The sequence below is a fragment of the Chiloscyllium punctatum genome, chromosome 15 (genome assembly GCF_047496795.1).
Source record: "Chiloscyllium punctatum isolate Juve2018m chromosome 15, sChiPun1.3, whole genome shotgun sequence".
NCBI classification, from domain to species: Eukaryota; Metazoa; Chordata; class Chondrichthyes; order Orectolobiformes; family Hemiscylliidae; genus Chiloscyllium; species Chiloscyllium punctatum.
In genome coordinates this window covers 17,356,239-17,377,653 of record NC_092753.1, presented here as the reverse complement: position 1 = coordinate 17,377,653, position 21,415 = coordinate 17,356,239, and the positions used below count along the sequence as shown (strand labels likewise).

The following is a 21,415-nucleotide window of genomic DNA, read 5'->3' as shown; positions in this document are numbered from 1 at the left end:
TGTGTGCCACAAGGATTAGTGTTGGAGCAACTTCTTTATGAAATTTATATCAATGATTTCGATATGAATATCGGAGGTTTGGTTAGTAAGTTTACAGATGACACCAAAATTGAAGTAGATAACAAAGAAGGTTACTTCAGAGTACAACAGGATTTTGATCAGATGGACCAATGGGCTGAGGAGTGGCAGATGGAGTTTAATTTAGATAAATGTGAGATTTTGCAGTTTGGAAAGGCAAATCAGGGCAGTACTTATACACTTAATGCTAAGGGCCTGGGAGAGTCACTGAACAAAGAGACCTTGAGTGAAGGTTCATAATTCCTTGAAAGTGCAGACACAGGTAGAAAAGCAGTAAAGAAGTTGTTTGGTGTGCTTGCCTTTATTGGTCAATGTATTGAGTACAGGAGTTGGGACTCATGCTGCAGCTGTCCATGACATTGGTTAGGCCACTTTTGAAATACTGTGTGTAATTCTGGTTGCCCTGCTATAGGAAAAGCTTGTGAAACTTGAAAGGGTTCAGAAAAGATTTCCAAGGATGTTGCCAGGGTTGAAGGATTTGAGCTACAGGGAGAGGTTGAATAGGCTGGGGCTGTTTTCCCTGGAGCATTGGAGACTGAGTGTTGGAGCAACTTCTTTATGAAATTTATATCAATGATTTCGATATGAATATTGGAGGTTTGGTTAGTAAGTTTACAGATGACACCAAAATTGAAGTAGATAACCTTATAGAGATTTACAAAATTATGAGGGGCATGGATAGGGTAAATAGGCAAAGTTTCTTCCCTGGGGTGGTGGGAGTCTAAAATAGAGGGCATAGGTTTAGGGTGAGAGGGGAAAGATATAAAAGGGACCTAAGGGGCAACTTTTTTCACATAGAGGGTGGTACGTGTATGGAATGAGCTGCCAGAGGAAGTGGTGGAGGCTGGTACAATTACAACATTTAAAATGCATCTGGGCGGGTATATGAATAGGAAAGGTTTAGAGGGACATGGCCAAATGCTGGCAAATGGGACTAAGTTTATTTAAGATATCTGGTCGGCATGGACGAGTTGAAGCAAAGGGTCTATTCCCACGCTGTATATCTCGATGACTGTATAACTGGTGGGTTATCTGGTCGGCACGGACGAGTTGGACCGAAGGGTCCGTTTCCATGCTGCACATCTCTATGACGGTGGTCCGATTGTGCCTAAAACTATACTTTCCTTTCTGTCTCTCATAACCTTTGACTCCTCTGTCAATCAAAAATTTGTTTAATTTGTAGCCTTGAGTTAATTCACTGACCCATCCTCCACTGCTCTGACAGGTAGAGAATTCCAAAAATCAATGACTCTTATTTCAGATCCACAATCCAGTTCCTGTGGTCCATGAGGGAAACAGTAACATAAATAAGGTGTAGAGTAAATAAGACCATAGAGATGAAAGTGAGGCTCAAAGACTGCTATCAGAGACAGAGGTTTTGGTTCTTGAGTACTGATATCAATACCAGAGAAAGTGAAAGCTGTATCATTGGAACAAGTTCCAGTGAAAGCATGCTGAGCCCATTAAACATGATGATTAAAACATGTTTAAACTTTAGTGGCGTGAGGTATCATGTGAGAGGAAATGTGGTAAAATAAACTTAGATAACAAGCTAATACATCTGGGATCCAATCTGGGTAATGATAAGCAGAGTGTACAAGAAGGGAGAGAGAATACAAATCTAAAAGTGAACTAGTAGGTAAGGCTAGAGACAGCAAAAATGGTAAAAAGATATAGTTAGAGTCTCTGCATCTGAGAGTGCACAGCATTCATAAACGAGATGAACTATGAGGACAGAGAAAACATTTATGAACTGATACCAAGCTTGGGATCTGAATATTGAAGGGGGACATTGACATTTTGAAAAGATACGAAATTAGGGAAATGTGGTGGAGTAGCTCTGTTAATCAATTATCTCATTAGAACAGAAGCACGAGACAGCCTTAGCTGGAGAATCAAATTACGTAGACTAAGAAATAGGACGAGTAGAGCATCATACATGGGAAGAATCTATAAGTTTACTTCCAACAACTATACTGTAACTATTAAAATGGCAGATGTAAGGAAGGTGCCACAATAATCATGGGTAACCTTAATTTACACATAGGTTGGATGAATCACATTTGCAAAAACACAAAGTCTGGAAAATGTGTTTGCAAAGTGTATTGGGGTAAATTCTTTGAGGCGTACGTTCTTGGAACATACTAGGAAGCAGCTGAAAATGTGTTGCTGGAAAAGCGCAGCAGGTCAGGCAGCATCCAAGGAACAGGAGAATCGACGTTTCGGGCATGAGCCCTTCTTCAGGAACGTCTTATGCCCGAAACGTCGATTCTCCTGTTCCTTGGATGCTGCCTGACCTGCTGCGCTTTTCCAGCAACACATTTTCAGCTCTGATCTCCAGCATCTGCAGTCCTCACTTTCTCCACATACTAGGAAGCAGGCAACTCAGGACCTAGCAATGATCAGAGGGACAAGATTAATCATGGTAAAGAAGCCCAAAAGTGACAATGATCATAATATAATAGAATTTCAGGTTCAGTTTGAAAAGGAGACGTGTGCATCTAAGATTAGTGTTTTAAATCTGAATAGAGGTAATATAGGATATGAACTGAATAGAAAACAATGGTTAGGTTAAAAGGTAGGAAAATGGAGATTCAGCGGCAGACTTTTAAGGAAACTTTTAATAGCTCTCAGCAAAGATTTATCCAAGTATTATGGGCCTGATCAAACCTCCTCAAATGAATGTAAGACCTCAACTTTTTCTTATTTTAAAAGTAAGTGTAAGACTTTGGGTTCCAGATGCAATTCAATTAGTCAAACTACCTGACATTAAGCAAAACACACTTCAGTTTTACACTACCATTAAAATATAGACAAAAATAAAAATAAAATAATTGGTTTAACTGTAAATCTACCAAAATGTTTATCAAAATAATATAACTATAAACTACTGATTAATTGTTCCAATATAGTAACACCCCATAAGCACACCCTTGGCAAAGGCAAATTCAGTAAAATAGATTGTCTCACTGGCAATTCTAGCAGCAGGAAGAGAACTCCAGATTTTAGCTGTAATAGAGAGAGGAGAAAGTGCTTCCACATCCAGCTTCCAGAAGCCAGCTGAAACAAAAAAATCCTGGTTCTGTAGGAGCTTGACCATACCCAGGCAGACCATTCCTATTGCTCCAACATGAAAACAAAACTCAAGGCCTCACAAACTGTTTAGTGACTTTGAGCAGTCTGCTCATCACCTCTGTCTCAACCCATCTTCATCAAAACCTGGACAAAATGCACCTCTTAAAGCCATTGTATCATCACACAAATGTGAAGAAAAGAGTTTCTATAAGAGTTTAAATGGGGAACGAAAAGTAAAGCAAGTGAGAATCCCTTACAATAGGATTTCCCAATGTGAGGATTGGGATCCCAAGTGGGGTCACGAGCTGGAATTTTGAGGCAGTTGGAGACAGTGATAGCTGACCCTCCACCTCCTATCCTCATAGGACTTCCCCGCCCCCCCCCCCCCCTCCTTCCACTCACCCATACACAGGGGGGTCAAGCCTTAAAATGGGGTCATAGTGGAAAACATTTCTGAGCCAGGTTGGAGGATGGGGAAAAAGTTGCGGTTGTAAGAGCCACTCCTTGTCTGAGGTATTGTAGGTGTTGGAGGTGATTTCCTCAAATTCAAGAACTGAAATTATGCTTTATAAGCTGTTGCGTTGTTTTCAAACTTTGGGTAAAAAAGATCAAAGCAATGGCACTTTAAAAAGGAGGAAGAAAGACAAAAGGTTAGACCACATGATCAGAAAAAGAAACCTAAACTGCTGTCTGACACAGCAGTGAATTTGCACAGCGACTGCCTTTGCTGTTTGAGTTCAAGTAAATCTGCACATGGGAGTGCGTCTAAGAAAAATGAACAAACAGTGACATTCACAGCTGACCTCGGAGGAACCTGTGTGGGACAGCCCACAGCATGAGAGAAGCTAAGTGCATAGCTTTGAAGTGTAAACTTGCAGTAACTCTACATTAGCGAGTAAGAAGTTCTTTTTTGATTTGTTTTGTTGAAATCTGTCTCTTGATTAAATTTTAAAAAATAGAAAACATAGGTACTAAGTAAGCCTGGAGCGAAGGTTTCTAATGCAGTGAGTGCTATTTTCTGGGTCTGCAGATTGTTAAGAAGCAAAGATAACCTTCAGTAGAATGATGCGCTCTTCCTGTCGGATGTGGGAGATTAGGGAGAATTTCCATGTTATTAATGATTATGATGTTGGCGGTGCTGGTATTGGACTGGGGTGGACAACTTAAAAAAAAAACACATAACAACAGATTATAGACCAACAGATTTATTTGGAAGCACTAGCTTTCTTCATCAGGTAGCTGTGGGGCAGGATCGAAAGACACAGAGTTTATAGCACAAGATCACAGAGTTATGCAACTGCTGATATATTGAACAAATCCTACATTGCTGTTAAGTCTTTCATCTTCTAGAATCGGTTACAAGATTCTGTTCATTAATATGTAAACCCCAGAACTTCTTTCCAGTCACATTCGAGATAACTTAAGGTTTTATATAAAAAAATGGTGACATCTCAGCTCAGACACTGCATTAAAGATATGAGGTTTGAGTCTGTCTGTATTCCAATCTTGAACCAGACTAGTCCTATTTCCAGAGTGGATTTATAAAATGTTATGTGGATTGATTGCTTACATTGACTGCCTGCAGATTGTGTGCTTTTTGAACAAAGTACAATGTGTCTGCAGTTACAATTCTGCAAATGCAAATTCACCCCAAGACTTAACATGTTTGTGTGCATACATGTGATGGAGGGAGAAGAGTCATAAAGAAGTACAGCAGAGAAACAGACCATCCAGTCCAACTTGTCCATGCTGACCAGATATCCTAACCTAATCTATCCCCATTTGCCAGCACTTGGCCCATACCCCTCCAAACCCTTCCTATTCATATACCCATCCAGATGCCTTTTAACTTGTACCAGCCTCCACCACTTCCTCTGGCAGCTCATTCCATACACGTACACTCTCTGTGTGAAAAAGTTGCCCCTCAGGTCTCTTTTATATCTTTCCCTTCTCACCCTAAACCTATGCCCTTTAGTTCTGGACTCCCCCACCCCAGGGAAAGGACTATTTATCCTATCCATGCCCCTCATGATTTTATAAACCTCTATAAGATCACCCTCAGCTTCTGATGCTACAGGGAAAACAGCCCCAGCCTGTTCAGCCTCTCCCTATAGCTCAAATCCTCCAATCCTAGCAATATCCTTGGAAATCTTTTCTGAACCCTTTCAAGATTCACAACGTCCTTCCAATTGGAGGGAGACCAGAATTACATGCACTATTCCAAAAGTGGTCTAACCAATGTCCTGTACAGCCTCAACATGACCCCCCAACTCCTATACTCAATGCACTGACCAATAAAGGAAAGCATACCAAATGCCTTCATCACTATCCTATCTACCTGCAACTCTACTTTCAAAGAAGGTGCATTAGTCAGGGGTAAATATAGGGTAGGGGAATGGGTCTGGGTGGGTTACTCTTCAGAGGGTCGTTGTGGACTTGCTGGGCTGAAGGGCCTGTTTCCATACTGTAGGGAATCTAATCTGTTCAGCAACACTCTCCAGGACCTTACCATTAAGTGTATAAGTCCTACTCTGATTTGCCTTTCCAAAATACAGCACCTCAATATTTATCTAAATTAAACTCCATCTGCCACTTCTCAGCCCACTGGCCCATCTGATCAAGATCCTGTTGTAATCTGAGGTAACCTTCTTCGTTGTCCATTACACCTCCAATTTTGGTGTCATCTGCAAACTTACCAACGATACCTCCTAGGGGAGGGGGAGGGGGAGTGAGAGAAAAAAAGAGAGAGAGAGAGAGAGAGATTGCAAATCCTATCAGATCGCATGGATCAGTTGGAGTGGCAGTTACAGGCAATAAGGAATTTACAGGAGCTAGGGAATGTGATGGATGGCAGTTATCAGAAAGGAGAAAAACCACACAGATATAATCAGATAGATGAGTTAACTCCAGAAAAGGTAGAAGGAGACAGGTAGTGCAGGAGTCTCCTGTGGTTATCCTCATCTTAAACAAGTATGCTGTTTTAGAAAATGTACGGGGTAATGGACTCTCAGGGAAACGTAGCATGAACAGCCAAGTTTCTGGTACTGAGACTGGCTCTAATGTAATGAGGGGTACATCAGGTTCCAAGCGATCGATTGTGATAGGGGATTCTCTAGTTAGACGCACAGACGGACATTTCTGTGGCTAGCAGCGAGAAACCAGAAAAGTATCTCGGACAGAGTGCAGAACATTCTCAAAAGGGAGAGGGATGAGCAGGAGGTTGTTGTGCACATTGGAACTAACAATATAGGATGAGAAAAAGATGAGATTGTGAAGGGAGAAAATAGAAAATTAGGCAGGAATTTAAACGCAGGTCCTGTGGAGAGTAATATCTGGATTACTCCTGGTGCGACAAGCTAGTGAGGGTGGGAATAGACGGATAGAGCAGATGACTATGTTCCTGATGAAGGGCATTTGCCCAAAACGTTGATTTTCCTGCTCCTCGGATGCTGCCTGACCTGCTGTGCTTTTCCAGGACCACTCTAATCTAGACCCCAGATGAATATGTGGCTGAGGAGCTGGTGCAGGGGTGAAGGGTTCACACCTTTGGATCATTGGAATCTCTTCTTGGGTAGAAAGAACTTGTATAAGAAGGATGAATTGTACCTGAATTGGAAGGGGACTAATGCATTGGCAGGGAGATTTGCTAGAACTGTTCGAGAAGATTTAAACTAGTAAGGTGAGGGCGTGGGACTGAGGGAAATAGTGAGGAAAGAGATCAATCCGAGACTGGTACAGTTGGTAAAAGGAACAAGTCAAACAGTCAGGGCAGGCAGGAACAAAGCAGAGAACAAGGTAGGACTGATAATTAAACTGCACTAACAGGGAAGGCAGATTAACTCAGGGCATGATTGAAAACATGGGACTGAGATATCATGGCAATGACAGAAACAGGGCTCAGGGATGGACAGGCAACTTAATGTTCCAGGATACAAATGTCCAAGGAAGGTGGGGGTAAGAGAAGACAGGGAGTGGTATTTCTGATAAGGCATAAAACATTACCAGCTGTATTACCAGATCTCAGTTATATGTCAGGATAATAGGGTGGTTGTGATAGGGCTACTCTTAGGAAATTAGGTAGGGCAAAGTGACTGAGATGTCAGGGGGGTGCACTTTGGGCCAGCGACTATATTCTATTAGTTTTAAATTAGAAGTTCGAAAAGTTAAAGTTCTGAATTGGAGGAAGGCCAATTTTGACAATATTGGGCAGGAACTTTCAAAGGTTGATTGGGAGTGGGATGTCTACAGGTAAAGGGATGACTGGAAAATGGGAAGCCTTCAAAATGAGATAACACAAGTCTGGAGTCTGTCAGGGTGATAGGTGTAGGAAATGCTGGATGACTAGAGAAATTGAGGTTTGGGTCAAGAAAAAGAAGGAAGCATATGTCAAGTATAGACAGCAGACATCAAAGTGAGGGGCGGCACAGTGGCTCAATGGTCTGCACTGCTGCCTCACAGTGGTAGGGACCCGGGTTCGATGCTAGCCTCGGGCGACTGTGTGACGTTTGCACATTCTCCCCATGTCTTCATGGGTTTCCTTCCACAGGCCAAAGGTGTGCAGGGTCGGGTGGATTGGCCATGGTAAATTTGCCATAGTGTTCAAGGATGGGTAGGGTAGGTGCATTAGTCAGGGGTAACGTATAGTAATAGAGTAGGGGAGTGGGTCTGGGTGGGATACCCTTTGGTGGGTTGGTGTGGACTTGATGGGCCAAATGGCCTGCTTCCACACCGTAGGGATTCTGATTCTAATTCTAATTCTGTAGGAATTCTAATTCTAATCTAGAATCTTTAAAAGAGTATAAAGGCATTGGGAGTATACTTATGAGGAAAATCAGGAGAAAAGAAAAAGAGGACATGAGATACCTTTGCCAAATAGGGTTCAGAAGAATCCAAAGGGATTCTATAAATACATTAAGGACAAAAGAGCAACTAGGGAGAGAATAGCACCCCTCAAAGATGAGCAATATGTGTGGAACCGCAGGAGATGGGGGAGATACTAAATGAGTATTTTGCATCAATGTTCTCTGTGGAGAAGGATATGGAAAATATAGAATCTTGAAAAATGGCCATATTGCAGAGGAGGTGGAGCTGAATGTCTTAAAACAGATAAAGGTGGATAAATCCTCAGGACCTGATCGGGTGTACCCTAGAATTCGGTGGGAAGCTAGGGAACTGATTGCTGGGCCCCTTGCTGAGATATTTGTATCATCAATAGCCACAGGTGAGGTGCCGGGAGATTGGAGGTTGGCAAACGTGGTGCCACTGTTTTAAAAAGGTGGTAAGGAAAAGCCAGGGAACTGTAGACCGGTGAGCCTGACATCAGCGGTGGGCAAGTTGTTGAAAGGGAAATCTGAGGATTTGCATGTATTTGGCAAGGTAAGGATTGATTAAGGATAGTCAGCATGGCTTTGTGCGTGGGAAATCATGTCTCACAAACTTGATTGAATTTTTTGAAGAAGTAACAAAGAGGATTGATGAGGGCAGAGCAGGAGATGTGATCTATATGGATTTCAGTAAGGCAGTCAAACAAAGTGCCTCATGGTAGACTGGTTACCAAGATTAGGTCTCATGGAATAGAGCCATTTGGATACAGAACTGGCTCGAAAGTAGAAGACAGAGGGTGGTGGTGGACGGTTGCCTTTCAGTCTGGAGGCCTGTGACCAAGGATCGGTGCCGAGTCCACTTCTTTATGTAATTTATATAACTGATTTGGATGTGAACATAGTAGGTGTACTTCTTAAGTTTGCAGAGGACACCAAGGTTGGAGGTGTAGTGGACAGCAAAGACTTTTACCTCAGAGAATAATGGGATCTTGATCAGATGGGCCAATGGCTGAGTGGCAGATGAAGTTTAATATAGATAAATGTGACGTGCTGCATTTTAGAAAGGTAGCAGGACTTATACACTTAATGGTAAGGTCCTGGGGAATGTTGCTGAACAAAGAGACATTGCAGTGCAGGTCCATATGAACTTGAAAGTGGAGTCGTGCGTAGCTAGAATAGGCACTAGATATGCTTTCCTTTACTGGTCACAGCATCGCGTGTAGGAGTTGGGATGTTATGTTGCAGCTGTACAGGTCACTTTTGGAATATTGGGTGCAATTCTGATCTCCCTCCTATCAGAAAGATTTTGTGAAACTTGAAAGGGTTCAGAAACGATTTACAAGGATGTTGCCAGGGTTGGAGGATTTGAGCTATAGGGAGAGACTGAACAGGCTGGGGCTGTTTTCCCTGGAGGGTCAGAGGCTGAGGGGTGACCTTATAGAGGTTTATAAAATCATGAGGGACATGAATATAGTAAATAGACAAGATCTTTTCCCTGCGTGAGAGAGTCCAGAACTAGAGGGTATAGGTTTAAGGTGAGAGGGGAAAAATTTAAAAGGACCTAAGGGGCAACTTTCTCATGCAGAGGGTGGTGTGTGCATGGAATGAGCTGCCAGAGGAAGTGGTGGAGGATGGTACAATTACAATATTTAAAAGACATCTGAATGGGCATATGAATAGGAAAGGTTTGGAGGGATGTGGGCCAAATACTGGCATATGGGGCAAGATTAATTTAGGATATCTGGTTGGCATGGCCGAAAGGGTCTGTTTCTCTGCTATACATCTCTATAAATACTAAACATCAAATCTCTGGATTTAATAATTGAAAACAGAGGCATGGTCACAAAATATTTGTTCAATCTTCACTGCTTCAGACTTTGAAAACTTCCCCAAAGGTATTTGAAAATCAAACAGTGAATGGGAGAAGGAATCTGAAGCAATTAACATCTCCAAGAAAAGATGGAGAAAACAGAGTTTTGTGCAAGGGAACTGTATTTAACCAATTTATTAAAGATTTTTGAGGGACTAGCTGGATCAAAGGGGAACATGTGAAAATGCTGTCCTTGAATTTCCAGAAGGTATCTGACAAAGATTACAACATGTGGTATAGTGGACTGCACATGACTGGTCAGCTAATAGGAAGCAACGAGTAGGATATATGGATCTCCTTCACTTTGGCAAGCTGTGGTAGAGGAATGCCATAGGGATCGGTGCTTGGGGCTTCAATGAATTACAACCTATATCAATGACTGAATTCAGAGGGACAAATGTACGGTAGCTAAGTCTGTCAATGATACCAAGGTAGGGTAAAGAGACTACAAAATGGATACAGAGAGGTTAAGTAAATGGGCAAAAATGTGGCAGCTGTAAAATAATGTGAGAAAATGTGAACTTGTCCACACTGACAGAAAGAATAGAAAAACAGCATATAAATTAAATAGAAAGAGTTTGCAGAACAATGGGATGCAGGGGGCTTTGGGTGTCTCAGCACATGGATCATTAAACATTTGCTGTATCTGCAAATTATTAGGAAGGCAAATGGAATACTGGCCTTTATTACATGGGGAAGGGAGTATAAAAGCAGGGAAATTTTACAGTGGCTGTACAAGGCCTTGGTGAGACCACATCTATAATACACTAACAATCTAGTGTACTGTTTTTATCTCCTTATTTAAAAAAAGGTATAACCGCATTAGAAGCAGTTCAGAGAAGCTTGGCTTTACTCACTCCTGGTTTGAGGGGGCCATCTTTTGGAGAAAGATTGAACAGGTCAGGCCTACATTCAATGAACTTGAGAAGAATGGGTGATGACCTTATTGAAACATATAATATCCTAAGGGGATTCAATATTTCACCGGGTGGGGGACACTAATACTATGGACACAGTTTAAAAGGAAGAAGTCTGCCTTTTAAGATGGAAATTGGGAAAGAGAAGATGATTAACTTGTGACACTCTCTTCCCCAGTGGAGAATAGTTCACTGAATTTATTTGAGGGCTTACTTAGACAGGACTTTGATAGACCCAGGAGTTACTAGGGCAGACAGGAACGTGGAGCTGAAATTACTACCACATGAACCTTGTCGAATGATGCATTGGGTTTGAAGGGTCAAAGGGACTTCTCTTGCTCCTAAGTCCGAGAGGGTGTTGCCCACGAAATCCCAAAGTATCCTGCATAGCAGTACAGAAGGGCGCCATTTTTGCATGTTCCAGCTTTTTGAAAGGGCTATCCAATTATTCCCAATCCTCTGTTCATACTGAAGGCTGTTGTCATTTATAGCCAGACGAGGCGATGGGAGGTGGTGGTGCAATGGTACAGGCAATACCTGGGTTTCATTCTGGAGTTCATTCACAAGTTGATTTGTAAGTTAATCAGAATACAATGCAGAACAATGGAAAGCAACTGTTCATAAGACCAGGAAATGTTCACATGTCAGGTTTTTAAAATTAAACCCTTCTATGGGATCACATTTCTAAGTATGCAGTTGTATTTTGGACATTCATTCATCTGTCAATCTCCAAAGTCACTGGACCAGTAATCCAGAGGTTCAAGCTAACACTCTAAGGATAGATGGTCAAATTGCACCACAACAGCAGGTGGAATTTAAATTTAATTATAAAATTTGAAATTAAAAAGTCTGTCGCAGTAATGGTGACCGCAAAACTCATTAAAACCCATCGCGTTCATTAATGTTCTTTAGGTCTGGCTTACAAGTAACTCCACTTTCTAGAAAACTGACTTACTTTTAAATGCCCTCTGAAATAGCCTGGCATGCCAACGATTCAAGGGCAATTAGGGATGGGCAACAAACATTGACGTTGCCAGCAATGCCCACATCTCATTAAAGAACAAAAACAGGAAAAAAATAAGAGTAACCTGATCACGGCAGACATATTTAGCCAACCGATTAAAGTACATAGAATTTATTTGTGCAACTTTCTGAAATTTGGTTTAATCGCCTGTGCAGGTCTAATGTCACTATTTCTAATAAACAGTCAGAAGAAAATACAATCACTACAAAATCAGTTCCTTTTCTTCCAAATTGTGAGTTTAAAACATTGGTGCAAAGTTCAGAAATGCATGCATATTTTACAGAGCAAAAGAGCAGTTTCATCTGAAGTCACTCAGAACTAAACAACTAAATGAAATTACATTTACATAGAGCATTTGACATGGTTGAGAAATCTGAAAGCACCTCACATTCAATGATATCCTCTCAATGTGTAATCACTACAGCTGTTTGCAAGTGTGACAGCCTTTTAGTATATAAGTCCACATGAATGGCAATCTGATAGATGACCAGAAAATGTAGATTTTTTTATTTTTGTGGTTGGGGTGGTGGGGGGGGGAGGGCGCAGGTGTAAGAGTTAAAATGCCAGTAAAGACAGCATTTTCAGCAGTGCCAAAGGTACACACTCCCAGAGTTACCAGACTATATAACCCTAAAGTGGGGCTTGAACTCACAACCTCTTAACCCAAAGTGAAAATAACAGCACTGAACCAAGGATAACACCTTGCACCCCAGTGTGCCCTTGTAAACTGGAGTCTAAAACATTCTGACATAGAAAACAGCAATTTAAAACCATGACTTCAAAGAGGAGAAATTTTGAACTGGTGCTTAAATTGAGCAGTTAGAACTTACCAGTTCTCCTCCTTGTGAGCTTGGAATGCCCTCAAGAATGATGTTTGCCAGTGAAGGAAAAAATATCTACATTTTGTTCCTTATCTTCAATAATAAAATAATTAAACTTTAATTCCTATCTTAAACTTGCATCCACCATCTCTGATATTGCATTAGATTCTAGGATGAAGTGAAGTTTTAGAAAAGCAGGGACCAGCCAAGGAAGTGTTGCCTGATGAGTGTAGTTGACAAATGCAAGCAACATGTCGCCTGACCAAGTACCCAGAAGCCTGTTGTTCACCAGCTGTTTACAACAAAGCTAACTATGTATCAGTTAATTCATTAATGAGCAGCAATCAACCAATTCAGACAGCTGCAAATACATCAATATTGCACCCGATTCATAAATGAATTAAATAAAGTCAACAGATCGATGGCTAGTTGTAAATGAAATGAAGGAGGCAGCAGTGAGCTAATAAAATCAGGGTGCGGCAAGTACAACAAAGAGATAAATAAGCTAATGTGAGAGAGAAAACCTCAGGGATTTAATAAATAAATTAGCAGCAGCAAGCATACCAACAAACAAATCGATGGAGACAGTAAGGACTACAGATGCTGGAAGGCAGGGGCAATAGATGTGAAGCTGGAAACGCACAACAGGATGAGCGTTTCGGTCCGAAGCATTGACTTTCCTGCTCCTCGGATACTGTCTGACCTGCTGGGCTTTTCCAGCTTCACGTCTATTGATAAAGGAATTGGTGGCATTGGGGAATTAATGTCTACTATCTCCTCCTGACCACTGGCTCCTTATGTAATATCCATGAACTGTATAATGTTGGTTTCACCAGCTGTTTACTTTTCATTATTTACTTACCAACAGTTGACTGAAAAAGTCTCCACCTCTTTTAACTATGAGCTTCTTTATTCAGTGTGGCATCTGAAAGCACCCATGGATACATGCTTGTAAACAGTTTTCCACTTTGAAAAATTCAGTATGTGGCTAAGGGACAGCACAGTGGCTCGGTGGTTAGCACTGTTGCCTCATAGTGCCAGAGACACAGGTTCGAATTCATCCTCAGGCTTCTGCCTGTGTGAAGGCTGCACATTCTCCCTGTGTCTACGAGACTTCCCTCCCACAATCCAAAGATGTGCAGGTCAGGTGAATTGGCCAGACTGAATTGCCCATAGTGTTCGATGCATTAGTCAGAAGGAAATGGGTCTGGGTGGGTTACTCTTCGGAGGATCGGTGTGGACTGGTTAGGCCGAAGGACCTATTTCCATACTGTAGGGAATCTAACCTAATCTAACTCCCCTTAATATAATCCCCTGTTTGCCTTTCTAATTGCTTGCTGTACCTACATGCCAGCTTTCAGTGACTTACAAACAAGGACAGCCAAACTCTTTTGGACACCAACATTTCCAATCTTTCTTTCTATGCTACAGAAGTGGATAATTTGTCACAGGCTGACCCAAAACTGGGCAGTCAGCAACAATTACCTGGCAGTGGGATTCAGGCAAGCAGAGTCTGCAACTGGGGACTGGGATTGTGGGAGGAGCAAAAATCAAGGGGGCAGAGGGGTTCCTTGTGTCCTGTTACAAAGTGAAAAACCATGTGAACAGGGTTTAAACGCTTCGATCTGCTGAGTCAGCCAAACAAAATAGGGGAAATGTATTTTAGAATCAGCAAACTCATAGCTACCAGTGGAACTTGTGGCACATCAGGTCAAGCAACTATAGATTGTATTATAAATACGAATGTGCAGGTTCAATATTAAGCACTCTTAAAAATTAACAGAAATTTGTGATGTGAAAGGGAATGGAAAGTTCAGACTGAAGTCAGGAATTAAGTATTCACCACATACAGATTTTTGCTTTATATACTCATCGTCTGAAGTAGCATTATGTGGGCAGTTGAGACTAACCACAACTGAAAGACTAATCACTGAAAGCTGGTAAGCAACATGGTGAGAGATAATGGATCATTTTGCACAACCATAATTCAGTTATAAATTTATTTGTTCAAATTTATAGTGGAAATAATCTACATAAACTTTCCACATTCTAATTAAAACTTATAATTATATAGAAATTTTGGATAATAAAAGACTCTTCATGAGAACATTATTAAGTGTGACACCAAGCCAAATGAGAGATTAGATTAGATTCACTACAGTGTGGAAACAGGCCCTTCGGCCCAACAAGTCCACACCAACCCTCCGAAGAGTAATCCACCAAATCCCTCTGACTAATGCCCCTAACACTACGGGCAATTTAGCATGGTCAATTTACCTGACCTGCACATCTTTGGACTGTGGGAGGAAACCCACGCAGACACGGGGAGAACGTGCAAACTCCACACAGACAGTCGCCTGAGGCTGGAATCGATCCCAGGTCTCTGGTGCTGTGAGGTAGCAGTGCTAACCACGGAGCCACCGAATTAAAGCAAATGAACAAAGGTTGGTCAATGAGGAAGGTTTTAAGGAGTGTTTTCTGAAAAGGAGGATAGCGGGGATACAAGGTTTAGGGAGGGAATTCCAGGGTTTAGTGCTGAGGCAGTTGAAAAGAAGTTGAGAGGGAATGGATGGACTGAAAATTTAAAAAGGATAACAATTTTAAATTATGATGTTTCTTGACTAGAAACCACGGGTTTAGATCAGTGTGTTGCTGGAAAAGCACAGCAGGTCAGGCAGCATCCAAGGAACAGGAAAATTGACATTTCGGGCAAAAGCCCCTCATCAGGAAAAGAGGCAGGGAGCCTCCAGAGTGGAGAGATAAATGGGGGGGGGGGTGGGGCTGAGGAGAAGGTAACAAAGAGTACAATAGGTGGATGAGGGTGGAGATGGAGGTGATGGGAGAGGAGGGTGGAGCGGATCGGAGGGAAGGAAAATTGGCAGGTAGGACAGGTCATGGGGACAGTGCTGAGCTGGAAAGTTGGTACTGGGGTGAGGGGAAATGAGGACACTGGTGAAGCCCACATTGATGCCCTGGGGTTGAAGTGTTCTGAGGCGGAAGATGAGGCGTTCTTCCTCCAGGCGTCGGGTGGTGAGGGAGCGGCGGTGAAGGAGATCCAGGACCTGCATGTCCTCGGCAGAGTGGGAGAGGGAGTTGAAATGTTGGGCCACGGGGCGGTGGGGTTGATTGGTGCAGGTGTCCCAGAGATGTTCCCTGAAGCGTTCTGCAAGGAGGTATCCAGTCTCCCCAACGTAGAGGAGGGGTCCAGTCCAGTCCCATCCCGATCCCCCCCCCCCCCATTTATCTCTCCACCCTGGAGGCTACCAGCCTCTATTCCTGATGAAGGGCTTTTGCCCGAAATGCCGATTTTTCAGCTCCTCAGATCGTGCCTGACCTGCTGTGCTTTTCCAGCACCACTCTGATCTAAACTCTGGTTTCCAGCATCTGCAGTCCTCACTCTTGCCTAGGTACCACGGGTGATAACAGAAAAGGGATCTTCCAAGCTAAGTCAAATGAGAGTTAAGACTAGAGCACCAGAATTTTGGATAGGCGAGTTTAAAGGGAAAGATGACATCAAAAATGAATAACTGGCCAAGGCTATAATTGAATAGCCAACTCTAGAGGTAACAAAGAAGAGGCTTTCAACAGCAGATGAGCTCAGGCACAGGTGAGTTGAGCAATGTTTTGGAAATTGAAATAAATAGCTTTCAAAATGGAAGAATGTGCAGTCAGAGCCTTACTGCAGGGTTAAATATCGTGTCAAGGTGAAACAATTTGGTTCGGCCTCAGTTGCCAAGGAGAAGGACAAAGCCGGTAGCTAGATAACAGGTTTTAGAACGGATCAAAATTAATGGTTTTAGTTGTTCCAAATTTCAATTGGAGGCAAGTTTTGTTCATCCAGTACCTGAGATGAAAGGGAAGTTGGAGATGAGTTGTACTTAGCAAGGCTGCGTCCAACCAACAGTTATTATTTGAGAAAGATTCAACAAAGGTGGTTTTGAGGAGGGGCAACACTTGAAGAAAGAAAGTTGTCAGAAAGCCAGCTAGCACGGGGCCCAGGGAGATGATTCTGTGGGAATGGAGCACAAGGGAGCAGGGAGTGGGTCTGAATGGATGAAATCAGAGATAGAGTCATAGAGATGTACAGCATGGAAACAGACCCTTCGGTCCAACCTGTCCATGCCAACCAGATATCCCAACCCAATCTAGTCCCACCTGCCAGCACCCGGTCCATATCCTTCCAAACCCTTCCTATTCATATACTCATCCAAATGCCTCTTAAATGCTGCAATTGTACCAGCCTCCACCACTTCCTCTGGCAGCTCGTTCCATACACGTACCACCCTCTGTGTGGAAAAGGTTGCCCCGTAGGTCTCTTTTATATCTTTCCCCTCTCACCCTAAACCTATGCCCTCTAGTTCTGGGCCCCCCGACCCCAGGGAAAAGTCTTTGCCTATTTATTCGATAGTGAAGATACTCAGCCAGATGCAGGCTCATGGCTCAAACAGGGAGTACACAAGTAGAGAGAAAAAAAAAGTGTAAAACACCTAACTTCAGACATTTATAAAATACATCTGTAATTTCTCACTGTTCTTTACAAAGGATATTGAACCACAAATGTTTGATATTTGCATGCTTCCACAAAGTCATGGTTTGCAACAGCATAGGCACATCTGTAAAATGGAGAAACAATAAACAAAATTACTCATTACACTTTAAAGTAGCACCCACTGACTCTGGTTTGATTTCTGCCTTGTAGGTTTCATTTTCATTTGTTCTGTCCTCTACATACCATCAGTATTCGTCCATTTATAATTTCACAGTATTTTTCCATTTACCTACGAGTGAACTCAACGTTCAATTTAAAATGCAGCAACATAATGCAGCGACTAACTATCTAGGTTTTGAAATACGATGAGAAGGCCGACAACATAAATTGGTCAAAATTGCTGTCAGTGGAAAAGATCCAAAATTAATTAGCATTGATAAGTATTCCTTTCACCCTTTTAAAAGGTAACAGTACTGCTCACCAAATAAAAGAGTCACAATCAACATAAGAGAGGAGAGACATTATAAAATTAAAACAGGAGAGGATGAAAAAGTGGAAAGGATAGAGCTGATGCCAGGGACTGGGAGAAATGTAAAGAGCAGCAAGGAAGGCAAAAAAAAAGTGATTAACTTCAGTGGAGAACTAAAAAAGGCACTTGTGAGGGATTCAAAATTTACCCAAAAAAAAAACGGTATTTACAGTGAAAGAGAAGAAAAAGGGTAGGCCAGTGCAACGTGATGCAGTATCACTGAAAATGAAAATAGCAAGAAACATTATTGACAAATTATCTTATGTCAGTCTTCACAGAAAAAGAAGAAATAATAAACTTGACATTGCAAGGAAACTAATAATTAATGAGGGAATAGACTTCACTAAAATTGAAGTAAACGATAAAAGAGTAGACCAAAAGAAATCCCCACAATATACTGGATTCCACTCCAGGAGAGGAAAGCAGGTGGCGAAAATGCTGTTCCTTTGACATAGTCATACAAAGCTCCCACAATGATCCCTTTAGACTGAAAAACTGCAGAACCAACTCCACTAGATGGGAGATCTGTGACAACATACAGGAAGACATTAATGAACATCTGGAACATGCATATAGATGACAATAAAAAAAAAGATTGCATATTTTGGCAAGAGGAATGCTGAATCCACATATTTCTTAGAAAACAAGTCAGCATGTGTGATCCAGGGATTTGTGTGGGTGCAGTTACTCCATTCATCATTAGTGATGAAGCAGGTTATTAGGGCGACAATAAAATCAGCATGTGAGTTCCTTTCTAGAGGCATAAACTGAAAAGCTGAGGAGATGGGCAAGAGTTTCTGCTCCAGCACAGTCCAACCCAAAAATCCACTCATTTTCAGATTGAGATTTTGGTGAAGCCTGTGAGCACCTGTCAAGTATTAATTTTTATGTTCATCAACTGGATACAGCCATTGGAGTTTTTAAGAAAAATATGTTTTAGCCAAAGCAAGGACACGGAGACTAAAGCAAAAACAGAAATTGCTGGAGAAATGCAGCACCACGTGTGGAGAGAAATCAGATTTAACACTTTGGGTCATGTGACCCTTCCTCAGAATGATTCTGAGGATGCTGCCAGACCTGCTGAGCTTTTCCAGAAATTTCTGTGTGAGATCCTAATTTACAGCATCTGCAGTTCTTTCAATTTTTACATTGACACTAAAACTGGCTGCACAATTTGTATTACTGTGGCTCGTGTTCTGCTCCGTTTGGGATGGGGTTTTGAAGATCCCACCAAAAAACAATAAACCCCAGGAGAGGTGTAAACAATTACTTCTTTAAAAACAAAGATATTTACAGAGTTCGACCATGGGAAAAAACAATTTACTGGACAAAAGACCTTAACTTTCTGAAGATGACCTGGCAGTCATGTACTCAAAGCTACCTCCTGATACACATACAATAGGTTTTTCTAAACATCAAATGGCACTTGTGGGGGAGGGTGCTGCAGAAAGGCATGTCATCAACCACGCTTTACATCTTCTTGGAGTGGCAGAACATACCACAGAAGTGAGGAAGAGCTGCTCTCGTTCTTTCTAAATGGCAGCCTGCTTGCAGAGTTTGATTGTGACTACATTCTTGCAAGGAGACGGACAGCCTTTGATAAAAGCCTCCAGCTTCACAGCAACATTACCAGAAAAAGAAGGCATCAGCTACTAACTTAGCTGCCAACTGTGAACCGAAGACTTTCAGTAGCTGGAGCCAGACCACAGTAAGCTATAAACAGTGTCTTTTAGTTCTTGCTGAACCCTAACCTGGCAAAAATTAATTTCCTCAATTCTGTGATTTGTACTTCACCATGTTTGATTCAAATATATGTATTTGTACTCAGCTTGTGGAAGGTGAGATATATTTTCACATGCAATATTTTTACCTGGATGGACTTCAGCAGAATAAAACTCAGCAGCCTTGGCTTAATAAACAAAGGAAAACCCATTTGGCCTATTCTATGTACATCTCGGCATATAGACAGTACACAGTGAATTCAAAATGTCTGATATAAATAGATGAGGAGTGGGGGGTAAGCAGAGTCTTTCCATCCTTCCTCATCTGGTCATGGCTAACTCATGTAATTCACCTAACTCATGAACTTTGGCCATATTCCAGATCATAATGCTCTTACATTTGAAAAAATCTGTGATTTGATTGTGGTAATAATGGTATTGAAGCAAATTTATTACATAAAGTAACATTGTGCAGAGTCAACTACATGTAAATGCACTCAATGTTAAATAACTGGAAATGAATTCACAACCATTTATAAACTCCACTAGAAAACTGAATATGGAGGTAATTTGGTAGAGGTTTACTTAGTAAAGTCACCAGAGTCTTTCCAGACCATAGTATTGTTCTCTCATAACAGAGAGAGGGAGGGGGAGAGAGAGAGAGAGAGAGAGAGAGAGAGAGAGAGAGAGAGAGAGAGAGAGAGAGAGAGAAACAGAGAGAGAGAGAAACAGAGAGAGAGGGAGGAGAGAGAGAGAGAGAGAGAGAGAATGGATGAGGGAGAGCGAGAGAAAGCAAAAGAATGACAGAAAGCGAGAAAGAGAGAAAAAGACAAAGAGGAAAAGAGAGGGAGAAGGAAAAAAAGAGAGAGAAAGAAAAACAGAGAGAGAGAAAGAGATGGGAGATGGAGAAAAAAGAGAGAGAGAGAGAGAGAGAGAGAGAGAGAGAGAGAGGACTGGTGCTGGTTTATTCTGACAGTTACCATGCTTCAGGTGAGGGGAGACGTTGAGGAGGAGAGTTCTTTGTGGATCTTTCTGATCAGGTACACTTTAGAGAGGAGATCTACATGCAGGAAAGAACATAAATGGGGCCATAAACCTAATAGGGAATTCAAGAGAAACTGCTTTCCCCAGGAAGGTTGGAATATGGAAATCACAATCATAGAGAGTGGTTGAAATAAGTTGCAAAGCAGCATTTAAGTGGAATCTAGAACAACACAGACAAGGGAAAATAATAGGATATGCTGATGTAGAAAGGTGAAGGAGACTCATGTGGAAAACACTGCTGGCCCAAATAGCCTTTTATGTGCTTTCAGTACTATGGAGTAATTGAAAATGCCAAGAAAATGGATGAAATTGGGTCATCCAATTTGGATCAGGAAAAAAAAGATAAATCAGAGTTTCATTAAATGGTGAAAAACTAGGAACAATGGAGATCCATAGAGATTCAGTGGGCAATGTTCACTGATGACTAAAATATCATAGATAAAAAAATTAATCAAAATGGCAATGTAAGTCAAGCCGTTGTAAGTCAATGACTGGAATATAAAAGCAAATAAATATGGAGACTCCCTTTACCGTAAATGAGCTGCCACCATTTCATCATAAGGGGGTTCCAGGATCTGCTGGCATCTCTCTTCTGGACTTGCTAACTGGTTTCAAAGCAAAAACACATATCACTTGGATGTGATGTTTCCAGCCCTGGACCAAAGCAATGATCTTCATGCTCCGCTAAAATTATGCAGACCTAACAATTTAAATGCACTGTACACAATTTTGCTTTGTAGTAGACTGTTCATATTCACAATTTTTGAGACTGTTCACGTGATTAGCAGATGCTTAATGAGAACTTGCCACAGGATAAATTGAATGTTTTACTGATTTGGTGAAGGCAGTGAGTTTAGGGAAACTGGGGCTCTGTGCAGCAGAGTCATTCTCTAGGACTATCTGAAACTGAGGAGCTTTGAAGAGGTGAATTAGAAAACCTATTTCTGGACTGTACCCTGATAGTAATGGTGTTACCCATAAAGAAGAATGAAAATAGAAGATTAGTACAAAGGTTTACCTGTGG

The 21,415-nt window shown here is 41.7% G+C and overlaps 1 protein-coding gene across 6 annotated transcripts in view; it reads right to left on the bottom strand.

The window, feature by feature from the left end:
• The window catches only part of pcid2 (PCI domain containing 2), a 63,884-nt gene that overhangs the window by 16,807 nt on the left and 25,662 nt on the right, over positions 1 to 21,415 (bottom strand). For 5 of the 6 annotated variants that reach the window (XM_072584734.1, XM_072584732.1, XM_072584737.1 and 2 more), the window contains 3 exons: positions 20,923 to 20,996; positions 17,156 to 17,221; positions 12,618 to 12,659 (listed from right to left, as the gene is read on the bottom strand). In XM_072584734.1, the coding sequence (XP_072440835.1) occupies positions 12,618 to 12,659; positions 17,156 to 17,221; positions 20,923 to 20,996 (182 nt within the window). The remainder of the gene's footprint in view (positions 1 to 12,617; positions 12,660 to 17,155; positions 17,222 to 20,922; positions 20,997 to 21,415) is intronic. The other variant, XM_072584736.1, reaches the window with a different exon arrangement.